Source organism: Cricetulus griseus, chromosome 8 (assembly GCF_003668045.3).
Source record: "Cricetulus griseus strain 17A/GY chromosome 8, alternate assembly CriGri-PICRH-1.0, whole genome shotgun sequence".
Classification (NCBI taxonomy): Eukaryota; Metazoa; Chordata; class Mammalia; order Rodentia; family Cricetidae; genus Cricetulus; species Cricetulus griseus.
The window spans coordinates 25570793-25595041 of NC_048601.1; the positions used below are offsets into that span (position 1 = coordinate 25570793).

At 51.3% G+C, this 24249-nt stretch overlaps 2 protein-coding genes across 3 annotated transcripts in view; one reads left to right on the forward strand and one right to left on the reverse strand.

The window, feature by feature from the left end:
• The window catches only part of Cacna2d4 (calcium voltage-gated channel auxiliary subunit alpha2delta 4), a 102226-nt gene that overhangs the window by 27335 nt on the left and 50642 nt on the right, over window positions 1–24249 (reverse strand). For both annotated transcript variants that reach the window (XM_035448927.1, XM_035448926.1), the window contains 4 exons: window positions 23759–23852; window positions 19414–19509; window positions 17300–17427; window positions 13496–13576 (listed from right to left, as the gene is read on the reverse strand). In XM_035448927.1, the coding sequence (XP_035304818.1) occupies window positions 13496–13576; window positions 17300–17427; window positions 19414–19509; window positions 23759–23852 (399 nt within the window). The remainder of the gene's footprint in view (window positions 1–13495; window positions 13577–17299; window positions 17428–19413; window positions 19510–23758; window positions 23853–24249) is intronic.
• Lrtm2 (leucine rich repeats and transmembrane domains 2) lies at window positions 2045–8754 on the forward strand. Its single transcript, XM_035448928.1, has 3 exons — window positions 2045–2111; window positions 4713–5303; window positions 8269–8754. Exons 1-3 carry the CDS (start codon window positions 2045–2047, stop codon window positions 8721–8723), a joined length of 1113 nt encoding a protein of 370 aa, XP_035304819.1. The 3' UTR covers window positions 8724–8754.

Here is a 24249-nt window from a genome sequence, read left to right on the forward strand (position 1 = left end):
AACCTGAGCCAGGATGGTACTAGAACTGAGGTCAAGCCACTGTAACCACTGAGTGCCTGGGTCCATGCATATGGCAGCAAGGGCCGGGCTTCTGCCCTTAGCCGAGAGCTGTGCTGAGTTAAAGCCATGCTCGGTTTTGGTGTGCAGCCCCTGCTGGACCTTTCATAAGCTGTTACCTCCTAACTGGGAAGCGGGGAGGTGAAGTCAAGGCTGGCAGACAGGAATTGAGCAAGCTGCCCCTGCTGGGAGCAGAGCAGAGTATCTGAGGGCTACATAGGTCACAGCAGCACAGGCCACCTTGGTGGCTTCCTGAAGATTACTAGGGTGGGATGGAGTGGAGGTAGAGAATAGAAAATGGGGTTAGCCGGTGGTGGTGCACGCCTTTAATCCCAGCAGCAAGGAGGCAGAGGCAGGCGGATCTCTGTGAAATTGAGGGCAGCCTAATAATACATAACAAGTTCCAGGACAGTCTGGGCTCAAACAACAAATAAAACAACAATGAAATGGAGTTAGGATGGGAGAATGCAATGGAGCATTTCCCAAACACCCGAGGGAAACCTGGGTCAGGCTGCTCCGGCTTCTAGAAAGAATGCCTGAGCATCCTGGCAGCTCCACTCAACCTCCTTAGTGTCAGCTCCATTCTGCCATTGCCTGGGAGCTCTAGGACTAAACAGAACTATGAGGGCTGCAAGAGGAACTATACAGGGTCCATGAACTTGGTAGTCAAAGAAGGCCAAACTTGCTGCTATCCTGAGAGGAATGTTTCCAGAGAACAGTGCCCTTGGGCACTAAAGGGAACCTGGGATATATTACAGCCTCCCCTATCTGACCCTTTCCTGACTCCCACCATCCCTAGTGCCTTGCAGTGGTGCTAGCTTCATCTCTGATGGAGATGGCAGGGTGCAGGCTCTGGTTTTTTGTTTTTGTTTTTGTTTTGTTTTGTTTTTTGTTTTTGTTTTTTCGAGACAGGGTTTCTCTGTGGCTTTGAAGGCTGTCCTGGAACTAGCTCTTGTAGACCAGGCTGGTCTCGAACTCACAGAGATCTGCCTGCCTCTGCCTCCTGAGTGCTGGGATTAAAGGTGTGTGCCACCACCGCTGGGCTAGGGTGCAGGCTCTGGCTTCCCATCTTATAGTTCTTAACCGCATCTGGAGGGAGTTGGGGTGCGAAGGAGGCCTGGGTCCCCTTTAGAAGACTCTGGGTTGTGGCGGGCCCTAGAAAGGTTAAGAAGCCCACTTGTCCCCTGGAAGAGTGACCTGCTGCCTATACCTATCCTACTTCCAGCCCTCTGCCATTTCACCCTCGCTGGGCCTCAGTTTCTTCTGAGCCAGTGGCCAGCTGAAGAGCAGGAACCCCCGAGGTGAAGCAGCTATAGATCAGCTAGCTGGAGAAGACAGGTCACTGTGATTCACCTCAGGGTGACGGTGGGATCAGAAGCTGGGGGCTGCACAGCACCTCACATCCTGTCAGCAGGCACTCCGAAGGGAAAGGCCTGGACTCTGCCTCCTCGCTGCTATGGTAAGCTGGGGAGGGGGTGCGGGAGAGGGTGCAACCAGGTGGAGAAATGAGAGCTGGGGCCTCATTCATTTACCGAGGAGAGATGTACCTTCATTTCCCCACCTGTGACGTGGTGAGCCTGGGTGGAGGAGGCAGGATTGCTGCGAAATCATTTTTAAAGCCCACCAGAGGCTTAAGGTAGTGAGGCCCCTGGGGAGTCAGGGAAAGACGGGGGAGGGAAGGGGAGGGCTGAGCTGGAGTTCAGCTGGCAGTGCCTTTGTCCTCCAGCGCCCTAGGAGGCAAACACCTTACTCCATTTGAACCCCTCCCTGCAGAGCATCACAGTGAGAGCAACAGGAGAGGGGATGAAAATGTAAAGAGACACCTGGGCCTTGTCCCTAACCCCTGGGCTGGAACGGGCTCCAAATGTTTTGTTCTCTCTCTCTCTCTCTCTCTCTCTCTCTCTCTCTCTCTCTCTCTCTCTCAGGACTGACAGTCTGTGCATGCTGAGGGGCTCTCTCCAGAGCTGCAGAGAGTGTGGGTTCCACCATGCTGGCACCAGGCAGTGGCCCAGAGCAGAGGAGCAAGCTTGCCCTGCAGTGGAGGCAGGTCGCCTGTGAGTATGGCCTGGCATGGGGCTGGGCTGTGTGTATCTAACAGGGCAGCAGCTTGTTGTCTGACCTTCTTGGGTGCTGAAGGCCCTTCCTTTGGAGGCTCAGACTCATGGCCTTGCTAAGTAAAGACAGTCCATGTGTGCTTTCCTGAGGCTGGGAGATGGAGGCTGGACAGCTGGTTCTGCCTCATGCTTCTCATTCCCTGGCAGTCACCGCCAAGAGTTCGGCTGGAGAGTGGTTCAGCTCCACTACTTCTAACTGGGATCTGTAGCGTGTGTAGCGTGTGTTGTGCAGGGGCAGAAATCAGCTCCACCTGGGTCGAAGTCCCTCCCACTTGGCCTCAGCCGTCTCATCTGCCTGCTGAACCCAGAGACCCCGGCAGGGTCTGTTCGCTGCAGTCTTCCCAGCTCTGTGGAAGCACTAGTGAGCTCTTGGTGTGCAGAGTGGAAGAAGGGGTCACAGGGACTGGGTCCATTCCTCCTCGTTCACACGGCACACTGAGGTTACATGCTAGTGAGAGCAGCCTTGTCCATGAAAATTCTCTTCAAAGGGATAAGGTCCCCCATAGCTGGTTTGCCCACAGCTATGCAGTAAGAAGAAAGAAATGGCCCAGAGGGACCTTGCTCTGCCTGACCTCCCCTGGCCTTCGGTCCAGTTGCCCTGGCATGGAGCGGCCTGAATTATTCACCAGGTGAATGGCTATCCGAGGGGCTCGGATCCCTTTCATCTTAGGATCATGCTGACACCTCCTGGTACAGGGTTATGTTTTCTTGTCATAGAGCTTTGCTGCAACTCTGAATTTTGGCAGAGATGGGGTGCGATTGGGGGGGGGGGAGGAAGGAGCCATTTCCTCCCTGTCCAGCTGCCAGTTTATTTACCAGAAAGTGTGTGGAGCGTGGCTCCTGACAGTGATTGTCCCTGATACATACTGATTGTCCTTCTCAAGGGGTATTGATGCCTTGAGTCCCTCTCCTCTCCTCTCCTCTCCTCTCCTCTCCTCTCCTCTCCTCTCCTCTCCTCTCCTCTCCTCTCCTCTCCTCTCCTCTCCTTTCCTCTCCTCTCCTCCTCTTTCTGATTTCTTTCAGTTCTTCCCTTTCTCTTCCTCCTTCCATGCCCCCTCCATTCCTTCTTTTATTTTCTTTAGATAGTTCATGTAGCAAGGCTAATCTCAAAGTTGTGATTCTCTGCCTCAACCTCCTAAATACTGAATACAGATGTGTGTGTCACCCTTGGCTTCTCCTGGAAAGTAAAACATAAAGAGTGTTGTTGTTCAGATGGTGTGTGTGTGTGTGTGTGTGTGTGTGTGTGTGTGTGTGCGTGTGATTGTGTGGTATGGGGCAGGCTGCCTCAGAAAGGTAGAGGTCGTTTCAGGTGGCCTCAGGTAGCAAGGAGAGGTCTCCAGCTGACTGTAACAGCTAAGTTGTGCTCATTTCCCATCAAGAACAAAGGGGCTCATGTGTCAGCCTCATGGTGTATCCTTCACTGTCATTAATCCCACAAGAAAGGGCAGGGAGAGTGTCATCTTGTCTCCTCACGCTCTACCCTTTGGGACTTAAGATGACTAGACACCCCCCCCCCAGACAGACTGGAGACTGTCTCATCTAGGTGCCCTGGTTGGGTTGGCTGCTGGCCATCCAAGTAGGGCCAGCTGGGTGGTGGCTGGCTTTGAACTTCATCAGTTCTCCATCTGGAGGCTTTTCTCAGGACTCAAGGTCGAGTTGATTCAGTGGAGACAGAACTGTGTGAGCTCTTTTCCCAGGTTCCCAGGAAGGCAGGCTCCTCTGGCACTTGGAGCAGTGGGGCTGACTACAGGGTCACCACCAGAGGGGGCTGACTACGGGGGCTCACTTCCAGCAGGTGTTCATGGGCTGGACCCACATACTCTACTCAGAAGGGTCTTGGGCCAAAACAAGACATGGCAAGAATCCTGTTACTTGAGCCACTTGGAAATGCTACCTTGCACCCTAAGGCTAGAAGTATAAGATGGGCCTGGCAGCTTCAGAGTCCAAATGTAGACCAAGCATTCCTGAACAGACTTCTAGAATTGGAAGCTGCTGGTTTACTCTGCTGTTGTCACAGTGCCCTGATGCTGGGCTGGGCCTACCTTAGACATGAGAATCAGGTAAATGGGATAGTATTGTAGATGCTGTAGGGCATATATATATCCCGGACTCCCCTTTTCATGTGCAAAGCATATACCAGTGAGATGCGGCTTCAGGTGGGGATGAGGTTCCCACAGGAAGGACCCTGACTTTGAACAGTTTCCCTGGTAGTCTAAAATCTTACATTTTGTAAACATTTGGAGCATCAGGACATCTAAGTTTGGAGACACTTAGCGGTGGAGGCCATGAACATTAACTGACAAACTGTATGGCTTGTCCTCTAGGCCACTCCACTAATAAACATGACTTTTTTTTTTTTGGTCACAGTGTGATGTCATTTAGCATGGATGTTTCAGGTTCCCAAGAACTTTCCTGTGTGGTCAGTAAATACTTGTGTCAAAACAGATGAGGCCAAGAAAGTACTAAGGCATGAGCTGGGGTGGGGAAACTGAGGCTGGAAAACCCATGCCTGTTACTTTCTTTTCTTGACTCCTCCCTTAGGGATCACCTGCTGGATTGCCCTGTGTGCTGTGGAGGTGCTCCCTGCCTGCCCTTTCTCCTGCATATGTGACAGTCGAAGCTTGGAGGTGGACTGCAGTGGCCTGGGCCTCACCACTGTGCCCCCGGATGTGCCCGCTGCCACCCAAAGCCTTCTGCTCTTGAACAATAAACTGAGTGCCCTGCCCAGCTGGGCATTCGCCAACCTGTCCAACCTGCAGCGGCTGGACCTGTCTAACAACTTCCTGGACCAGCTACCTCGGTCCATTTTCCAGGACCTGGTCAATCTGACAGAGCTCCAATTGAGGAACAACAGCATCAGGACCCTGGACAGAGACCTGCTCCAGCACGCCCCGCTGCTTCGCCATCTGGATTTGTCCATCAACGGCCTGGCCCAGCTGCCCCCAGGGCTTTTTGACGGGCTCCTGGCTCTGCGATCCTTGTCCCTTCGCTCTAATCGTCTGCAGAGCCTGGACCGGCTGACCTTTGAACCCCTGGCAAGCCTGCAGCTGCTTCAGGTTGGGGACAACCCATGGGAGTGTGACTGTAACCTTCGAGAGTTCAAACACTGGCTGGAGTGGTTCTCCTACAGAGGTGAGCTCTACCAGTTCCCCCCCCCCCCCAGGTGTGAGGGGAGCTGGGATAAGGTCAGAGGAAGGAAGAGCTACCCCCCCCTAAATATCATAACCTCCCTGCAGGCAGCAGGGGCCAGGCACCGCTCCTCTCTGCTCATTAAGGCTCATTAAGGGCACACTGTACCTTTGCCTCCCTTTCTTAGGTTTCCCATGGGGACTTAAGGACACATGGTGCCTTTTTTTCTGTGTTCTCTATCCCACTAGTATGCCTCTGGGGCTTCCCTGCAGGACAGGAAGAGGAACAATCATCTTTCCTGGGCATAATAAGGCCTCCTGCCTCTTACATGAGGGCAGAATGTAACCAAAACCCACAGACATAACCATTTTCCTATGAAGGTGGTGCCAGCTTCCTGTCCCAAGAAGTTTTGACAAGAAACTTAATAAGCAGCTGGGGGGGGGTAGTTTTACTTCCTTTACCTCCCTCCTCCTTTAAAAAACTTATTATTTATTTGCACATGTGTGTGTGTGTGCACGTATGCCCCAGAACACATGTGGAAGTCAGAGGGTAGCTTTAGGAGTTGGCTCTCTCTCTCCATCATGTAGGTTTCAGGGATCTAATGCAGGGCAGCAGGCTGGTCAGTAAGTGATCCTATTCACTGAGCTATCTTGACAGCTCTTTGTTGTTAAGTCAGAGCCTGACTCTTGGCCCAGGCTTGGGACTCACTATGTATTCCAGGATGAACCTAAACTTGCCAGGCAACACTCTTGGTTTCTCCCACAACTTAGAGAAAGTTTTATTTATTTACTTTGTGTGTGTGTGTGTGTGTGTGTGTGTGTGTGTGTGTGTGTGTGAGAGAGAGAGAGAGAGAGAGAGAGAGAGAGAGAGAGAGAGAAAGAGAGAGAGAGTGAGTGAGTGAGTGTGTGTGTGTGTGTGTGTGTGTGTGTGTGTGTGTGTGTGTGTGTGTGTGTCTGTGCATGCAGTGCCCTCCGAAGCCAGAAGAGGGCATTCCCTGGAACTAGAGTTATAGGCAGTTATGAGCAACTCAATCTGGGTTCTGGAAACTGAACCTGGGTCCTCTACAAGAGCAGCAAGTGCTCTTATCTGCTAAGCATCTCTCTAGACCCCTCTCCCATTTCTTTAGCCTGAGGAAGTTCTATAATGAAAATCCCAGCACTTGGGAGGTAGACCAGGGATGGAATGGGAAAGTGTACAGCCCTTGTTTGAATTTTGTCCCTGCCACCTACTAGCTGTGTGATTTTGAGAAGTTAATTAAATCTCTGTGGCATATCTGTAAAAGGGGAGAAAGGTGGATTGTGAGAATTAAATAGGGCAGTGCATATGAGGTCTTTTGAAAAGTACCCAGCATGAAGGAAGTGCTCAGTGGAACACTCACTCACTTGCTCATTTGCTAGTGGTATTCATAAAATCAACTGCACACAGTAAGACACAGTCAGTGCCCAGCACAAGGCAGCTACTTGGTGTATGTGACATTAACAAATCAGTGCTGAAATTCTGCAAATAACACAGTGCGTTCCCTTACTCTTACCCCCGATCATTTCCTATCCAGCCACTAACTCAATATTTCCATGCTACTTGGATGCATTAATTAAAGCACTTTACAAACTGTAAAGTACTTTGAGCTATTAGTCACTATGATAATTCTGTTTTTGTACTTGGAGAAATGATTAATGCTGCTGTTGTCTAGTTCCCAGTTTACAAATACCTTTTTGTGCACATTATCTATTTTAATCTCTTGAGCAGCTAATTGAGGCAGATATCCTTATTTCACAGCTAAGAATACTAAGATTTGGGCATAATTAAGTAAGTTAAATACTTTCCAGGTGACAACACAGCCAGGATTCAGTCCTGCCCGGGTCTCTGGTGCAAGAAAATGAGGTCACTCCCTTCTCACTCCCATAATGGCTCTCTGTCATTCTAACCAAGGTGACCTTGGTTACACGCTCACTTTATTTCAGCCTGTCCAGTGCTACCCAGGTGGTATTAAAGACCTGGTGCTGGCCTTAGGGCAGGCATATCCTTGCCCTTAACCAGTAGGCTGGAGTCACTTTCCCAGACCTTGTCTTCAGCCTTGCACTCCTTAAAAAACAAAACAAACACCTCAGTGTTTGCACCTGCACCCTGAGCACCCTGGGTTAAGCTGGGTGTCTCTTGTGAGATTAGACTCGAGGTGGCTGCGTTGGGAGAGGTAGCTGGAAGTGATGATATAGCTGAGTCTCTCTAGAAGCTGAAAGAAGGCTCCAGCTCCAACTTCCCCAGGGGGTGTCTGTCCATGTTACAGTCCTTAGTTCCTGCTTGCTTATCCTACCCAGTTAGGCACTGATATTCTTTTTCTGCCCTGTCTGGCCTCCCCGGGGTCAGACTTTTCAGCTCCAGTCTCCTGTGTCTCCAGGATCTCCTCCCTAGATACCTCTGTGCTATTGCAAATCTGACTAAACCCGACAGACGCCATGCCCTCTCCTTGGTGTTCTCAGGCCATCAGGGCTCTGTGTGGAGGAGATGAGGTAGTGGCTCTGACTTTTGTTCTCTTTGTGAGAAGGAGCACAGGCCAAGGCACTGCATTGAAAACAGTGGCAAGGGTTCACAGACATCAGCAAGCACCTGGGCAGAGAAGCAGATGTACAATCTGGGCAGGGACGTGGTTTGCTGTACCAAAGTCCTGTCCTGAGCAGGCCCCCAACTGGGACTGCTGTCCTCCTGCAGGCCAGTGTGACCTTGGAGGGACAGGCTTGAATGAGATGGATGTGAGTTTCTCTATGAAATAAAAGGAATGGTAATGTCCATTTTCAATGACTTTGGCAGCAGGCCCTTGGCCCATTGGTACGACTTCCTCTTCTGTTATCAGAACTGACTACATTACTGGCGGGGCCGTATTTTTGGGCCTTCCCATTTGGAGGTCTGGGAGGAGGGGAGAGCACCCCAGTTCCAGATGCCTGCTCAGCACCTCTTTTTTTCCTGGATGCAGGGGGTCGCCTAGACCAGCTTGCCTGCACCCTTCCCAAGGAGCTAAGAGGGAAGGACATGCGTGCGGTACCCATGGAGATGTTTAACTACTGTTCCCAGCTAGAGGATGAGAACAACTCTGCTGGGATGGATGCTCCAGGGCCACCCTGCACCAAAGCCAGCCCAGAGCCTGCTAAACCTAAGCCCGGGCCTGAGCCTGAGCCTGAGCCCAGCACTGCCTGCCCTCAAAAGCAGAGGTACCGGCCCGTGAGTGTTCGGCGAGCCATCGGCACGGTGATCATTGCGGGTGTCGTATGTGGCATTGTCTGCATCATGATGGTGGTGGCTGCTGCTTACGGCTGCATCTATGCCTCCCTCATGGCCAAGTACCACCGGGAGCTCAAGAAGCGCCAGCCGCTGATGGGGGACCCAGAGGGTGAGCATGAGGATCAGAAACAGATCTCTTCTGTGGCATGAGAGCTGTCTGTTAGGCCCAGGTAGGACAGCAAGGAGACTCCACGAGACTGCTACCAAAAGGGCTGCCCTTCCCTCCATCACAGGCCCTGCCTCAGCCTGACACTGCAACTGCCTCCCTCAGCAACCCGGCCCTTGTCTGCCCTCCAGTAGAGCAGCCTCCCAGTCTCTTTCCAAGTTTCCCTTGGCCAAAGGTTCCCGTGAAAGGCCCTCTCTGGGCCCCTGGTCTTTGGAACACCTGAGCGTTCCTGTAGGCTCTGGCCGCAGGGAATAACCTACACCACAAATGCCGAACACCTCCCTCCTGCCCAGGACCAGCACAGCTGGAGACCCTCCCTACCCCCTCTTGCTCATCCCCACTTCAGTCTGCATTAGGGCCTGAGAGGGAGGGACAGGGGAGCAGGGGTAGATTTCTGTGACTCCTTTTGAAGCCAGAAAGATATTCTTAGGTCCTTGCAGTGTGAAGCTCATCCGGCTCTCAGTGGCTGGTGCTAATGTGCAAACACTCCCCCAGCCCTGTGATCTGGGTCCTGTGCTTAGAAAAACCAAAGTGACTATAATGTCTTCCTTGGGTGGATGCCATTATGTTCCTTTATCTGCTATAGACTCCTCTGACTACATTGCTCTGGGTTTATTAATTTTATATTTTTGTTTTAGTGTAGGGTTTTGAGACAGGGTTTTACTCTATACACTAATTCACTGTCTCACACAGGGAATTGCTATCATAGTCCCTCGGGTCAAAGTCTCTCTCTCTCTCTCTCTCTCTCTCTCTCTCTCTCTCTCTCTCTCTCTCACACACACACACACACACACACACACACACACACACCAGGTGGGGAACAAAGGCCATGAGAACTTGGGGCCGAGGCCCACTGTCCCCTCAGCCTGGAGGCCATAGTCCGTCTTCCTGACTACAGTCTTCCCATGTCATCTGGGTTAGGTCCTGGACAATAACACAGAGACCCTTTGAGACCCTCTAAAGTGGGCCACAGCATGCTGCTGGAGGGATTGCCCATTGCCATGGCAACCCTAGCACCTCTCCTGCTAGGTTTACCAGAGATGCAGGAGCTGTGTGTGTATGTACACACACACACACACACACACACACACACACACACACACACACACACACACACACACACACACACGACAGGTTCCAGGCTCCTGAGAACTCAGTTGCAGACCTCTGGCTATGCCTGGGATCTTCCATCCTGCCAGGTCCCAGGCACACCCAGCAGTTTCCACTGCTACAGCCTGAAGTCTCACTTCTGTTCCTCTGCTTCTCCTGCCTCCTCTGTCATCTGCATCATTTGTTTGTGACCTCAAGGCAAGGTCTGGTTCTGGGCTGTACTCTGATTTGGGGGGTTCACCTTAAGGAGAGCAGATGTCAGGCTGTGGGTCCTCGATGAGGCTGGCTGCCTTCAATACATTCCCAACAGACTGCAGGAACAGGAACAGGATGGCTATATTCTGTTCAGAGTCCTCAGTGACCGGGCTTCCTTTCCCCAGGGGTTCAGGGGCTCTGCCTGGTTTCCTGGGAGCGTGCAATTGCACCTGAGCTGGTCCAAGCTAAAAAGTGGCTGCAGCCCTATCTGGGATGGAGACTCTTGCCCCCTGGGCCGTGCACATATTCAGGGTTGCTGTCTGCTGTTCTCCGCTGTCCCCTCCTTAGAGAGTGGTATTCCTCTGTAGGAGATGCCAGGCTGATACCTTGCCTTGAGAAGGGTCTAGGTGGTAGCCAGAAAGAGACCAGCTAGACACTGAGGCACTGAGGATGTGTCTACAGGGGCATTGGGATAGCCTGGCAGTCCTTCTCTTTTTCTTCTACCACCTGCTCTACTAGCAGGGGGGTGCACTGCAAGTCTCCGGAGAGCTTTCACGGTGGTTCTCTGGCCAGTAGACAGAGAGCACAGGCTGCTATACAGGATCACAGGATCCTCTAGGCCCGGCCACAGCCTTCCTTCCTCTTGGCTGGTGGGCCAATCCCAGAGCTGGGATTTTCTAAGGGCCTGGGGGAGGGAGGGTGTTGTCAGTGGTGATATCTTTAGCCTGAGACAGAAGATTTTTAAAGGCAAAATTATATTTCTGGTTTGTTGTTTCAGAAGACCAATAAAGACTATTTTCCTATGTATTTCCTGGCTTCATTGGGTGGGAGGGGATGTGGGCATTGGGAGAATGGTGCCCTGTCTCCCTGCTTCGACAGACAGCCCAGCCATTTGTAGGGGAATGTCACCCTGATGTAGAGAGCTCTATGTGACAGACGGGCTCCCTACTCAGTATCCAGGACCTCAGGGCTGGGAGGGTGTGAAGACAGCATCTTGGGTAGGATTTGACCCAGGACAAGGTGACAAGCTCTGGCTGAGCTGGGATTTCCAACCTAGCCATGCTTCAGGCTGGCAGTAACAAACGTGAGTCCCAGGGAAGAGTGAAGCTTGTGGAGCCGAGGTGAGCAGACCTTGTGCTTGGGCATCCATTCAACCCCTGACCAATCTGTCCTGGCAGTCAAGGGCAGGTGACGATGACCCATGTGGCATGAGGCTTGCATTTGCATAGAAGATGGCCTGTGGTCGCCTGAGGACCCTTGTCTTACCAGGAGGTGGGGAGACTAGTTAAGGGCAGCTGCCCTGTCACCTAGGTTTTATTAGCCTCACCTGGGGTCCGTGGAGGTTTTCTGGAGTTTCACAAATGCCACTTTAGTCTACATAAGCACCCCGCACCTAGGCTTATGAATCTGCCCTGCTCCTCTAGCGGGGAGCTAGAATTAGGGACTGGAAAGCTGGGAGTACAGCATTGAAGAGGGGAGCAGCAAGAAAGCATGGCCTCTGGGATTGCTGGTCCAGCCCTGGAGGAAAAGCTTGGCCTGCTCCCTGTGGCCCTGTCACCCCCCAGGGCAGGACTGGCCTCTAGACTAGTGGTTCTGAACTCTATCTTTAGCGACTCGCATGGAACCCTGGGAGCTGTTTCGCACCGACAACCCACTAAGTCAGGAACAGACCTCAGTGAGACGTGAACCCCCCAGGGTACACAAAGCCTTGTAGCCAGAGAGACTTTCTTCCTAGGTGTGGTCAGAGCCAGGTCACCCTCCTCTAGTCCTTCTATACCAGAGCCAAATCTGGTCTCCTCTGAGCCCCCTGCAGGAGCAGGACAGCACAGCACAGCACAGCACACATTGCTACCAAAGCCGAATTCATTGAGGGAGATAGATGTACAGAGGGCAGCCGTCAGACCTATCCAAACGCTTAAGGTGACCCAAGCCTCTCTAGACAGCAGGGCAGGTCTCAGACACACCATGCAGCACGCCAGCCCATTCTGGAGAGCACCCAAGGCCCCAGCTTCCAGGGACAACAGACACGCCACCTACCCCTCCTTATGCTGAAAGTCCCAGCTGGTCCCAGGATCAGGGAGGTTGTGTCAGGGACCAGGCAAAGGGAAATACAGAATGAGATGCAGGTGAACTCACAGTGTCAGGTCTCTAACGCCTCATGCTTTTTCTGTCACAGCTGTGCACCCTGAGCGTCACAGGGACTGTCTGAAGGAGTTCAACTTGAGGCACTGGGACACGGTTTCTATGGCAACCCCTCCTGGCTCTAACTCAGCTCTGAGTTAAAAATTAAATCAGATAATTGGGGAGTGTGAGGAAGCACAGCCAGCAGCTTGGCCTCATATCCCTTCTCTCCTTCCCAAGGTCTTCAGGTAGAGGGGCCAAGAAGGCCACCTCCAGGCAGAACAAGGTAGCCATGGGTCTGTTGGGACTAAACCACAGGAGGGTTTTAAGGAGATAAGGTGACTTGACATCTGGCCATGGGCTCTGGAAGAATTGTGCCCTGGTGATGAGCTGCTGGGATGTAATATATTCTCTTCACAGGGTTGGAGGCATCTTACAGACTGCCGGGGATACTAGGGTGGACATGTCACCGAGTCACCTTCCCCTATCTCGGCCCAGAAGGGAATACACAGGAACCCTGACTCTGGGTAGCAAGGGCTGCTTAAGGAAACTCAGGCCTGCCCCTCCTGTTCCCCCCACTAGACTCTCCCACAAGAGCCTGGTACCCCAGCTCCACCAGGATGAGTGACCATGGATTGCACAGCTTCTTGAAGAACGTGGAGGGCATGATTCCAGGGGCTCAAAGAGCTAGCAAGGCACCGATGCCAAGGACTGTCCTAGTCACCAAGAAACTGCAAAGTCAGGTCAAGCTTATGAGGGCCACTGGGTGCTTTCCTTTTAGAAGTGGAGGCAAACTCTGGGTCCCAAAGAGGTGTTCTGAGTCCAGGTTCTAGCTTTATTACTAGCTGTGGATAAATAACTTCTCCATGCCTTAGTTTCTTTGTCTGTAATATGGCCTCCGTAGGCACCCTGAATTCCAGGTGGAAAGTGCAAAGTCGTGAGCCCAGGTCTAGAGTTCAAGGTAATGTCTTAGGAAAGCAGTGTCCCAGTGATAGGATGGAGGCCTGGATTGTCTCTGCCCTGTGTGACCTTGAGCAGGTCTCTTAGCCTCTCTGAGCTTCTTTTTACTCCATGAATCTTTTTGGTTTTATGGTTTTATAAACAAAATGACATAAGCATCTACTTCCTTTCTCTAGCATTTCTCCTGGGAAAATTTAGAATCCCTATATCCAGGGCATCTTATTCTTTCTTCCCGTGTGTGTGGTGCCAGGGATGGAAATGGCCTCAGGCCAACTAGACAGGTGCTCTAGCTGAGTCAGCCCCTCCCTGCCAGCCCTCACCTTGACATTGCCTTGTAGCTCCCACCACAGTGGTTCAGGGTAGTGCCTACCTGCTGCAATGGCTGTCTTCCCATCCACTGTCACAGTTATCGAAGTGCTGGCCCTTATTGCCACTGGCTTGCCCGGGCTATCTGGAAAAATGAGAATTATCATTATTCCTGGTGCCTTGCAGAGGGCGTTAGGGGGTGAGCCTATCTCTTTCTTGGAATAGGAGACAAGTAGGAGAAGCTATCCCTGAAATAGGCGTGGTGGGGAAAGTATCCTGTTGCTGTCATGGGTTGTTGCTGTCCACCACCTATCTTTCAACAGTGGTATAGAGGTCCCTTGCTGTCCCCACATCTGGACAAATCAGAACTCGCAGGATCAGTCCTTAACCTCTGCCAGACTGACTTTGCTCCATTTCCAGCAACAAACCCGTCTGCTTGCTGGTCCTGTTTAGTTCTCTTGCAATTGTTGCAGGACCCTGCGGCAGCCTGTCTTCCCATTCATTGTCTTATCTTTGTTTTTCTGTTGCTGTGATAAACACCACAACCAAAAGCAACCTGGGGAGGAAAGGGTTTATTTCATCTTATACCTTCAGGTCACACCCCATTATTGAGGGAAGTCAGGCAGGCAGTCAAGGTAGGAGCAGGAAGCAGAAATTAACGGAGTAGTGCTGACTACGTGGCTTGCTCTCCCCCTGGGTTGTGCCCAGCCTGCTTTCCTGCACGACTCAGGCCCTCCTGTCTGGGGATGGCGGCATCCACAGTGGTCTAGGCCCTTCTACAGTTAACTATCAAGATTGTGCCACAGCCCAATCTGATCAAGGCAACTCTTGAGTTGCGGTTCCCTGTCTTCTTGCTAGCTGACTGAATGCAGTCAAGTCGACAATAAAATCTACCTGTACAGGAGCCAAACATGCACCCCACATTGAGGGGTGGGTTGTAAGCATCCCAGGCCTGAGTGGTGGGTGACCCTGCCTTGCCTTTATGAGTCACAGAGAGGTGACAGTGATGGTTGTCCCGCCTCAGCAGCCAGGATGGTATCTAACACATGTGAGGCTTCATGGATCCTAGTCTCTGGCACCCAGCTCACCACCACAGTGACTCCCTTACCATTGCTGCCCTTCTAGAACTTTCGGCCAGGTTCCTGGAGGCCTGGGTTGCCTCTCACTTCTTTTAGGAGAACCAGGCCATCCTGGGGGCAAGATTCAGAGGGTGGTTTCAGAGCCTTATGACTGGCTGTGGTGCGACCTCTGACCTCTGACCTTCCATGTCCTTGGGCCATCTTTCCAAAGGCCTCTTATAGTCTATAGGTCAGACTCCATCACATAGTCCAAGATCTTGTTCTGTCCTGTCTGTCAAACATCCTAGTGCACACTGCCTATGCTAACCAGTTCTCAGAGCCTCATGGAGATTGCTGAACAGTGGAGTCTCTGTAATGAGGCCAAGCATGGTCACACACATGCTGTGTCATAGTTCTCCCAATACCTTGCTATCTTCAACACATCTCAAGAATCTAACTCACCTGGACTCTGGGAACCTGTGACACTTGAGCTGTCCTTGATTCTAGAAGTTTCCCATGGCAAAGCCAAAGGAACCAGAGTAGAAACAGACACAAGACCCCTTACTTTTTTTGGAAATACCTATAAGACATGAATGAGGGGCCCCTGCAGGAATCCTTGGCTCTGTAGCCTTGGCTCTGTGACCTGCCTTCCAGCAAGCACAGGCTCGTGGGGAATATTCAGTTAATCTCTGAAGACCTTGGGAATGTCAATGTTAGTGTCAATGGTCACGTGGCCCAGAACCTGTGTGAACAAGCTCAGGAAGAGAAGGGATGTGTGTGGAGTCCGGAGCCCAGGCCCTTGGTGCTGGCGGATTGCAGATGCTGGCAGGTGGCATAGGCACAAGCTACAGGGACAACTCAAGGGGGCAGCACTCAATCTACCCAGACCCCAGACCAGCCAGGAGGCTGCCCCACTCTGTGTCTGCCTCCCCGGAACCCCCCCACACCTATTGAAATGAAATGACTTTCTTTCTCTTGGGGAGGATGGGAGCCTAGAAGTGTCCACGTGGCTTTAAGCGTGTGCTTGGGCTTAGCAAGTGCGCAATGGCGTAGGAAGGGAGCGAGCTCCTGCCTCCCTCCTCAGCAGTCCCCTTTTGGGTTGCCAGCTTCTCTCCCTTCTCCTGGCAGCTCAGTTCCCCCACCCACCTGCCCTCCTACCTCGTGGACACATAAAGCTTCCCTGAGCAGCCAGCAGGCAGTCCTGGTGACAGTGCAGGCAGGAGTGAGCCTGTCACCCTGGCTGGGTGGGGCCCAGGGTCTCACCAGGGAACATCTGTGGAGTCTGTGGGTGTCTTTCCTGAGGGGAACCCTTCATATGATGGGAGGAGCTGCCTCTCTGCCTCAGGTGAACAACATGGGAAGACTTTCAGCTTGACTTTAAGAGTGTCCTTTGTGGGTCCCAGGGAATGAAAGCCCCTCATTTCTCTATCTGCCTTCTGCCCTCTATCTAGGGCGTCAAAAGAACCTGGACTTTTGTGACCTGGCTGTAGCTTGCTGGCTCTAGCTTGCTGTATAAACTACTCCTGTGTCAAGTAACTTGAACAAGTCACAATGTTCTTCTGAGTCTTCGATTCTCCCCAGGAGATAGTATCAACAACACTTATTTCATGGGGTTTAGCAGGGAAATGTTTGTAAAGCACACTAGACACTGGTATGTGGGTGGAGAGAATGACACAGGATGGAATGACAGGCTCAGTGGGTACTGAGGAAGCTTTGGGGTTGTAGAGAAGAATTCACCCTTGCTGTCTTCAGCCTAGAGGGGGAACCCTGGAAAGTCTGGGTTCCTGAAGCTGACAGCCCCAGGACGGCTCTCCCTGGTGTGTGTGCCCCTAGTCCCTATGTGTGTGTGTGTGCACACATACACAGAGGTGTTCTTCTGCAGGCCATCACTTCCTGCACACCCTTCTCAATTAAAGTACACACACACACACACACACACACACACACAGAGAGAGAGAGAGAGAGAGAGAGAGAGAGAGAGAGAGAGAGAGAGAGCTGTCATCTCTGAGGTGCTCTTGCCCTCTTGGCCCCTTGTCTACCCCATTCACCCATTTCACTAGTGGGTACTGTCCAAGTCCCAGCCCCTCTGGATCGGACTCAGCCGGCTTGTGGCATCCTGGTGGATACTTGTTGCTTCTCAGCCTCCTGGGGCCACCATTTCCTCCAAGGAAACTAAGAAAGTAAGGCTGCACTGAGCCTTAGGCTCCCTGGGTTCTCAGAAGTCTGATTTCCCTCACACCCAGTGAAGGTCTGGTGTTCTTTTCCTGCCATCCTCCAAAGTGAACAGGGCTGGGAGTGGGAGTCCTCAGCTTGGTGTCACCTCTCCTCCCTGTCCAGTTGCCAGGGTCTGGGGGATCTGCTGGCTGGCCCTGGCTGTCTCTCGTATGCTCTGGGAGTTGCATTGTGGGTAACCCGAGAGGTGTGGAGATGGGAAGAGCCACATGCCTAAGACGGCTGAGGCAGAGTCTGGGACTTTCATCTGGGCAGCTGTCGAACCTTTAAACCCACTCATGTTCTCAGAAATGGAAGCCTCTTGGTGATCAAGATCAACCCTGCTGACCTCGCACTGGGAATGTGGGCCAGGAGTCAGTTTGTTTAGCTTTTGGGTCAGATCTCTTTCCTTTGCTCCATGCTGGAGCCTGAGTGCTGGATGGGAATGAGAACACACAGTCCTATATTCTGTGTGCAACACCGGGCATTTCCTAAGCTGCAGCGTCAGGAAGGAAAGGCAGGGAAGGAGCCCCGGGAGCCCTCCGCATCAGCCCACTCTTGTTTCCCATGCTTGGGAAGAGCACAGAGGTGAAGGTTACCTGGCCCCTCTTCCCAGCGAAGATTGAAGACAAAGCTGCCTGGGGGCTGCTCAGAGGCCTGACGATACCACAGCGGGAAGTGGTCCATGGTAAAAATGCTGGCTTCATCTTCAGGTGTCAGGAACTTCCTGAGAGAAGAGGACCGGTATCTCCTCAAATCTGGGAAGACACTTGTTCCTTTTTCCCTGTGTCATCCACGACCATCCTGGCTGGACTAAGACCAAGACTCCCCTCTGTGCTGGCGCAGTTGCGGGTAGGAAACACCCCCACCCCCAGCACAGGCAAGCACTGTATCCCAGAACTCTGAGGACTAAGGAGGATGTCCACAGTTTTCAGTTATGTTGGCTACACGGCAAGACCCATCTCAGGACCTCCCAACAAAAAAGCATGAAAAGTGTCCTCAGCTCCCAAGTATGCATTGCTCCAGGTAGCTCCTGCCTCTTCCAGAAGCAAAACAAACGCTACAACATCTGGTGGAAGGGCAGGCCAGCAGAGCAGGCATAGACAGGTGTGTCACCAACAAAGTATACTTCCCTTGGCTGTGGGCGATTTCCTTTGCTCTGGCTCACTGGCAGATCCGGGGAAGTCATACAGTTGATTCTGTGACTGCAGCAAAGAGGCACGGATTGCCCTGCATGGTTACTTTGAAAGGCTTTGTGTGCAACATGCGTCTCCTTTTCCTTGCTAATTGTGGGTTTGCTTTCCCTGAACACACACAAGCCTACAGAGGGAGGCTGGTCCAGAAGCTGGCTGGGAAGTGGGCGAAGCTGGGTGGGGTGCATGATTAAATGGCACCTGTGGGCAATTCACAGGTGGAGGACTGACACTCGAGTGAGTGGCTTGCCTGCTCTGGAAGCAGATTTGCTGTTTCACAGTCCCCAGATTGCCTATTGCATCACAGTCCAGGCAAAGGGAGTTCTCTGGCGCACACAGTGCACCTGTGGCCCTTTAGGCAGCTGGCTTCCCAGCTTCCCAGAGTCTTTGATCACTCAAGGAAGGCCCATTTGTGTTACTATTCTTAGGAGCCCTTTTAGGATGGTGCCGTTTTCCCCTCTCCACCTCTCTAGGGATTAGGGAAGGGAAAGAAGAAAGCGGGGGAGGGGGGGCTATCAGCAAATTTGTTTCCTAGAAAGCCTCCAACCTTGCTTAGCATGTGTGTGCTCTTCACTGAGACTGGCTAATTGTGCTGGGACCCAGTGAGGGGGCCAGTGAGTGCGTGGGAGGGAAGAAGGGTATATGAAGTCACCCATTGGCTCAGTTGACACCATTCTCCAGGTGAGGCTTTGCTTCCCTGAGCCTTCTGAATTTTAGGACAGCAGGTGGGACCACCCTGCCCTCTTCCGGGCTCCCACCTCCCATGCAGCATCATCTAGAAGACAGCAACTGCCGGGGTGGGGTGGAGGACTGAGCAGTATGTGGGCCCCCTAGCAGGGTTTTCCCACAATCTGTACTTCTCTTGGAGAAGGATTTGTGGGTCTGGATGATTGCTTCAGGGGCTGTCCTGAGTAACATGGACACCCAACAGCACCTCTGGCTCCTCACCATCATAGTCACTCTCCACTAAGTGTGGTAACCCAGATCATCTCTGGACATTGTCACGTACAAAACACCCAGTAGCTGAGAACTGCTCACGCGGAGCCTCTGCCTTCCACAACTTGCAATGGTGGGGAGCAAATCCCAAGTCTCGGGAGCCATTAGCTGCAGTGGGTCTGTAATTTGGGGACTGTGCAATAGCAAATCTGACCCTCACTCTTATCTGTGTGCAGTGAGGACTCCGAGGACAGCCCTTACCAGGGTGGAGAAAGAAGCCACAGAGGAGGATGGATAACTAGAACACATAACAGACACAATCCCTGCTTCCCTTTGCAGTACCTGAAAGTAAAATGTCTGTCCTACCCTTCCCGACTCATAGGCCCTGTAGTCTCCAGGACATACTAAGCCAAGTGGGCCACTGCTCCTCTTATTGTTCTGGTCTTTGAAACCCAGTCTCCTGTCCTGCATGGATTCACAGTGCACAGCATACTGAAACTGTCTTTGCTCGACATGCCTCAAGAGGACTCAAGACTTGTGCCATGTTCCTCCTTTCCAGAGGCTCCAGGATTCCCAGGACTTACCTGTCAGAGATTTTCTCAGAGCCCACAAACAAGCTTTGTCTCAGGAGACCAGCCCGGGTCCCCAGAAAGGCCACATCCACGCCAGGCTCTGATGCTCTGCAAGGCAAAGCAGTGACAACATGTAAACTGTCTCTTCTCGTACCTGGGTCTGTGGGCTCCATGAGGGCACAAGGCAATATGGAAAGTATTGCCAGGACCCAGAGGCTATGGGATGGTCTACACTGGCAGTATCCAGGTACAGCACTAGGCCTGGGGTAACTCAGTTGGTTAGATGTCTGTAGAGCCCCTGAAGACAGAGGCCTAGAGAGATAGGGCCCCTGCAGCTGGGTGCCTGTGTCACTCAGGGTTTAAGAGTCATAGGTAACAACAACCTGGATCATCTGCACTGAGTCAGACCTTGGGGTCGTCATCTCTGTAAAGCACCGGTCCAGTTTACTCCTGTAGTCTACTGACCTCTCCCATAATCTAACTTTGCAAACACCAACCCAGGCTTTCTAAGACACCACAGCAACTGGATATTCTCAAGCAAACTCCAGGTATTTAATCAGTAAGTATTTTAATTTATATCAGAATATAAGGAACGAAAACAAACAGAAAAACACGCCCAGTGCCACAGTTGTACCTTTCCAAAAGATCCATGACGCCCAATGCCCCCAGATAGGGCAGTGTCTCATGAGTTTAACTTGGGTGAATCAGACTCTTTCTGTGGTCTGTTCAGTACAGCAGCTTAGTAAGCCGGTCTCCTGTTTTGAGCTACAACTCATGAACCATATAATTTCCCCATCCAAAGTGCATTTCTTTAGTGCACCCATCAAATGGCACAGCCATTGACACTGTGACTTCAGACCGTTTATAGTCACCCCTGAAGGAAACTCCATGCCCATGGCAATTATTAGCCTTTTAAACCTGGCTCTGGGTCTCCTATCTTAACTTCCCTTCTCCTTGCAGACCATTTCCTGCGTACACCAGACCCCCAGTCTGGGTGAGGTCAATTGCTAAAGTATTGTTTAGCACACTTTTTTTTTTTGTCCCTTGTATTTCTTGTAAATTGCCTCTTAGACCTCTCAGCCTGATTGTATCCAGCTATGAACTTTTACTTTCTGTGGTTTGGGTGAATGCTATTCAAAGTCCCAGTTATGGAAGGCTTGTTCCCTGGATGGTCCTATCAGTAGGCTATAGTGCCTTTGAGAAGTGAGGGATGGTGATGTCCTTGAAGGGTTAGGCTCCTAATGATGCTAACATAGGGTGACCTAAGCCACGGCATGCACACCAGCATCCTTTCCAGCAATGTGGTTACCAAGCACGGACCCCACACGACTTTATCAGTTTCTGCTCACAGCATACATACTTTTGCTAAGCATCCGTGTATACTGCCAAATTCAGTTGCAAGGGGTGCCATCTTGAGTGGTTTTTATTTGCATTTCTTTTATTCAGATCTGGTCAACACACATTTAAGGACTGATCCTTTCTTTCGGCTGTTGTCCCTGTGTGGTTCCGTGCTTCTGCTTGTCTGTTCCTGAAGCTCTTTGCCATTCACACTGGAGCTGCAGAGATGGTACCTCCACCTGCTCATGGCCACAGCTTCCCAGCTCATCTCTTCTTTGCTCATAAGGACATTTCCGGGTTGTTGAGTTTGCCAGTCATTCTTGCATTGCTTCCGAGCTTTGACTCAGCATTAGAAAGCTTGCTGACGCCCTGATTTCAGCTGGATCACAGTATCAGTTAGTACTTACACGACTTCTTTCCTGTGTGTTTGAATGTGAGTCACTTCATCCAGGTGTGTGCCCTCACTCAATGGTGCTAGTCCCACTGGCCCTGAACCAATATTGAGGCCACCTCCCCCTCATTAACATGACACAGTGCCTTGGGAGGCACCCCAAATCCACATGCATGCCCCTTGGGCCTGGCTGCTCTCTTGGGTACCACAACTCAGAGTGGTCAGAGGTTTGATAATGTCTTTACATCTAGGTAGGACCATCCCCTGGGTTCATTGATCTTTTAATGAACTTTACAAGCAGTCAGCTGGATACAGAGAGACAGTCTCCAAGGCATGCCCTTTGAGTCTACACTAGGGAGGAGCTTCATGTTGTTTGTCTTTCCACTCTGAGACACCATGAGTCTTTCCATGTGTTCAGGCCTACTTCTTTGTCTTAGAGGATTGTTTCCTACCCCCCACCCCCCCCCCACAAACCTCAAGATTAAACCTCGGGCTTCACGTCTGCTACTACTGAGCTGTATTCTGTATTACTTTTTGAGACAGTGTCTAACCCTGTAGCCCTGGCAGGCCTGGAACCTTCAATCCCCCTGCCTCAGTTCTCTGGGTACTTGGAAGCACAGCCCAGTGTTTCAGATCTGTTTTAACAGTTCTCGCACCATATGCTCAATGTGTTAGAACAATATTTTTATTTCTTATCCTAAAGTCTTTTCACATTGTATCTCTTTTGGGGGCTTATTTATATGCATAAATATTATTATTTTTTAAATAAGATTTTTTATTTTTAATGACATACATGAGTATGTCTCTGTGTGGTTATATGCATGTGGGTGCAGGTGTCTATGCAAGCCAGAAGATGGCATCAGTTCCCCAGGAGCTGGAGTTATAGGTAGCTGTGATGCACTGAGCGTGTGTGCTGGGAAGTAAACTCAGGTCCTTTGTAACAGCAATATGTGCTTTTAACCACTAATCCATCTCTCTAGCCCCAGGTATTATTAATTTTTGAACATTGATATTATAACCTTCCACTTTACTAAATTCTCTTATTGGCTATAATGATTTTCCACTTATTTTGAAGTTTCCTTGTATATAATATTTATTTTGCAGTGCTGGGTAGAGCCTGGGGCCTCATACATGCTAGGCAGGTGCTCTACCATGGAGTCACCCCCTCCTCACCCTCTGCTCCCTGCTCATGTCATCTTTGACCAGAGACGGTTTTCTTTCTCCAGTTCTCCTTGGCTAGAAGTGCTTTCTCTTGTCTAGCTGCTTTGGTGCTTTCTGACCTTTCTGTATAGGAGTAGGACGGGGCGTGCTTGTCCACATCTTTAGAGGGAGAGCCTCCAACCTGCACAACATCCTGGCTTTCAATGTTTTGTGTGTGTTGTATGTGTGTACATGTGTCTGTGTGAGCATGTGCACGTGTGGACGCATGCATTTGGAGGTCAGAGGCTGATGGCGTGTGTCTCCTTCTGTTCCTCTCTATCTTATTTATTTTGGACAAAGGTCAGTCACTGACCCTGGAGATCACGGATAGGGCTGGGTTGGATGGCTACTAACTCTAAGGATGGGGACACTGAAGTGGGAACCCATGCCTGGCTTTTTACGCAGGTTCTGGGAGTCCACACTTAGGTCCTCACACTTGTGTGGCAAACACTCCATTGAGCCATCTTCCCAGCCCCCACCAGACCATTCTTTTGGTAGTGTAGAAGCTAGCGACGAACATTTGCCCCTTAGTACATTGTGTGCTAGTATCTGGCCCTATAGGTTGTCTTTATTTTAGGTTTATTTGTATGCCTACATTTATATGGCTCAAAGTTGCATCAAAATGTATGCAGTGCAAGTCCTGTTTCAGCAACCTACTTTTCTAACCAGAGAGAAGCAAGCCCTGAGAACCTCTGCTGAACAGCCTTCCATGGAAATCAGATGCACACGTGGTGTATATGCACACAAACACTGTGTTCTGGCCCCTCTCTTGAGAAGGTCGTACACGTGCTTTTAAAAACAGGAGACTGCTTTGTTAGAGGACTGGCAGTGAACTTGAGTGTTAGGGAGGTTTGACATCTATGATCTTGAATCTTCTTTTTCAGAAACAAGCGCTATTGCCCTTACCTCATTAATGTCACCTCGATTGGCTCCCTTTTATGTCTCATACACAGTGCTCATTTTTCTGTCTAGTCATGAAACACAGTGTCACCAAGAAAAAGCCAGCAGGAGAATGAGGGAAATCTCAGAGTCTGGGAAGCACCGAGGTCAAGCCAGTGGTAGCCTTCCTTCAAAACCAGAAGTAAGTCTTTATTGTCTGTCTTGTGCTTCCGGGGGCACTTCTTGGGTAGTGGGAGACCAACCGAGAGAACACATTCAGCCCCAGTGTTGGTCTGGGCTGCAGTGGGACTATGGCTTGTGGCTGCACTTGATGTATTTGAGTGAGGAGCTGCAGGATGGGAGCCTGCTCCACAGGAGGGGGTGAAGGCTAGTCTCACTGCCATTCCACCATATCCCCGTGTCCCTGTCCTCATTGTGGGACCCTCAGAAGGGGTTGTGTCTTTCCAAGGGGCCTGACTCGCTCAGAGATGGAATATGCCTGACTGTGCCACCTGCTCTCCCAAAGCCATCGCCCCTCCTTGTACATACTCAGAGATGTTGAGTGCCAGTGCTGTCCAGTAGGCTTCCATGGGGGCTGTCACCACTGCGTCAAACAGCACCTCCCGTACCAGCTCCTCGTCACCTGGAGGTCATAGGAACCAGCCACATGTCATCTATTGCCCAGTCCCCACCCCATTATGAACAGCATAGCTCCTAGAAGCTGGGGGTGTAGCTCAGTTGTGGTGGTGCAAGCCTGGAATCCCAGCTCTTGGAGTACAGGCTCAGAAGTTGGAGGTCATCTTTGGCTACAGAGCAAGACTTGGTCCAACAACAACAACAACAACAATGCCTACAGCACAGCTTCCCACCCTATCGAAGTCAGGATCCTTGCTGGTATCTCTGGATATTCAAGCCATCATCTGAGTGGCCATAAAGATATCAATAACATAACAACCCTCCTTGTTCTGCCTTCAAGTTCTCAACCACAGAATAGATGTGAGTTGACATTGAAGGCCCTTCCAGTTCAACACTGTGGAGTC

Bases quoted from the DNA above. Each gene is read 5' to 3' on its own strand.
- Lrtm2 (XM_035448928.1), top strand. From the start codon at position 2,045: ATGCTGGCACCAGGCAGTGGCCCAGAGCAGAGGAGCAAGCTTGCCCTG. The intron at 2,112-4,712 runs GTGAGTATGGCC...CTCCTCCCTTAG, and splicing joins GCAGTGGAGGCAGGTCGCCT to GGATCACCTGCTGGATTGCC. The intron at 5,304-8,268 runs GTGAGCTCTACC...TCCTGGATGCAG, and splicing joins GGAGTGGTTCTCCTACAGAG to GGGGTCGCCTAGACCAGCTT.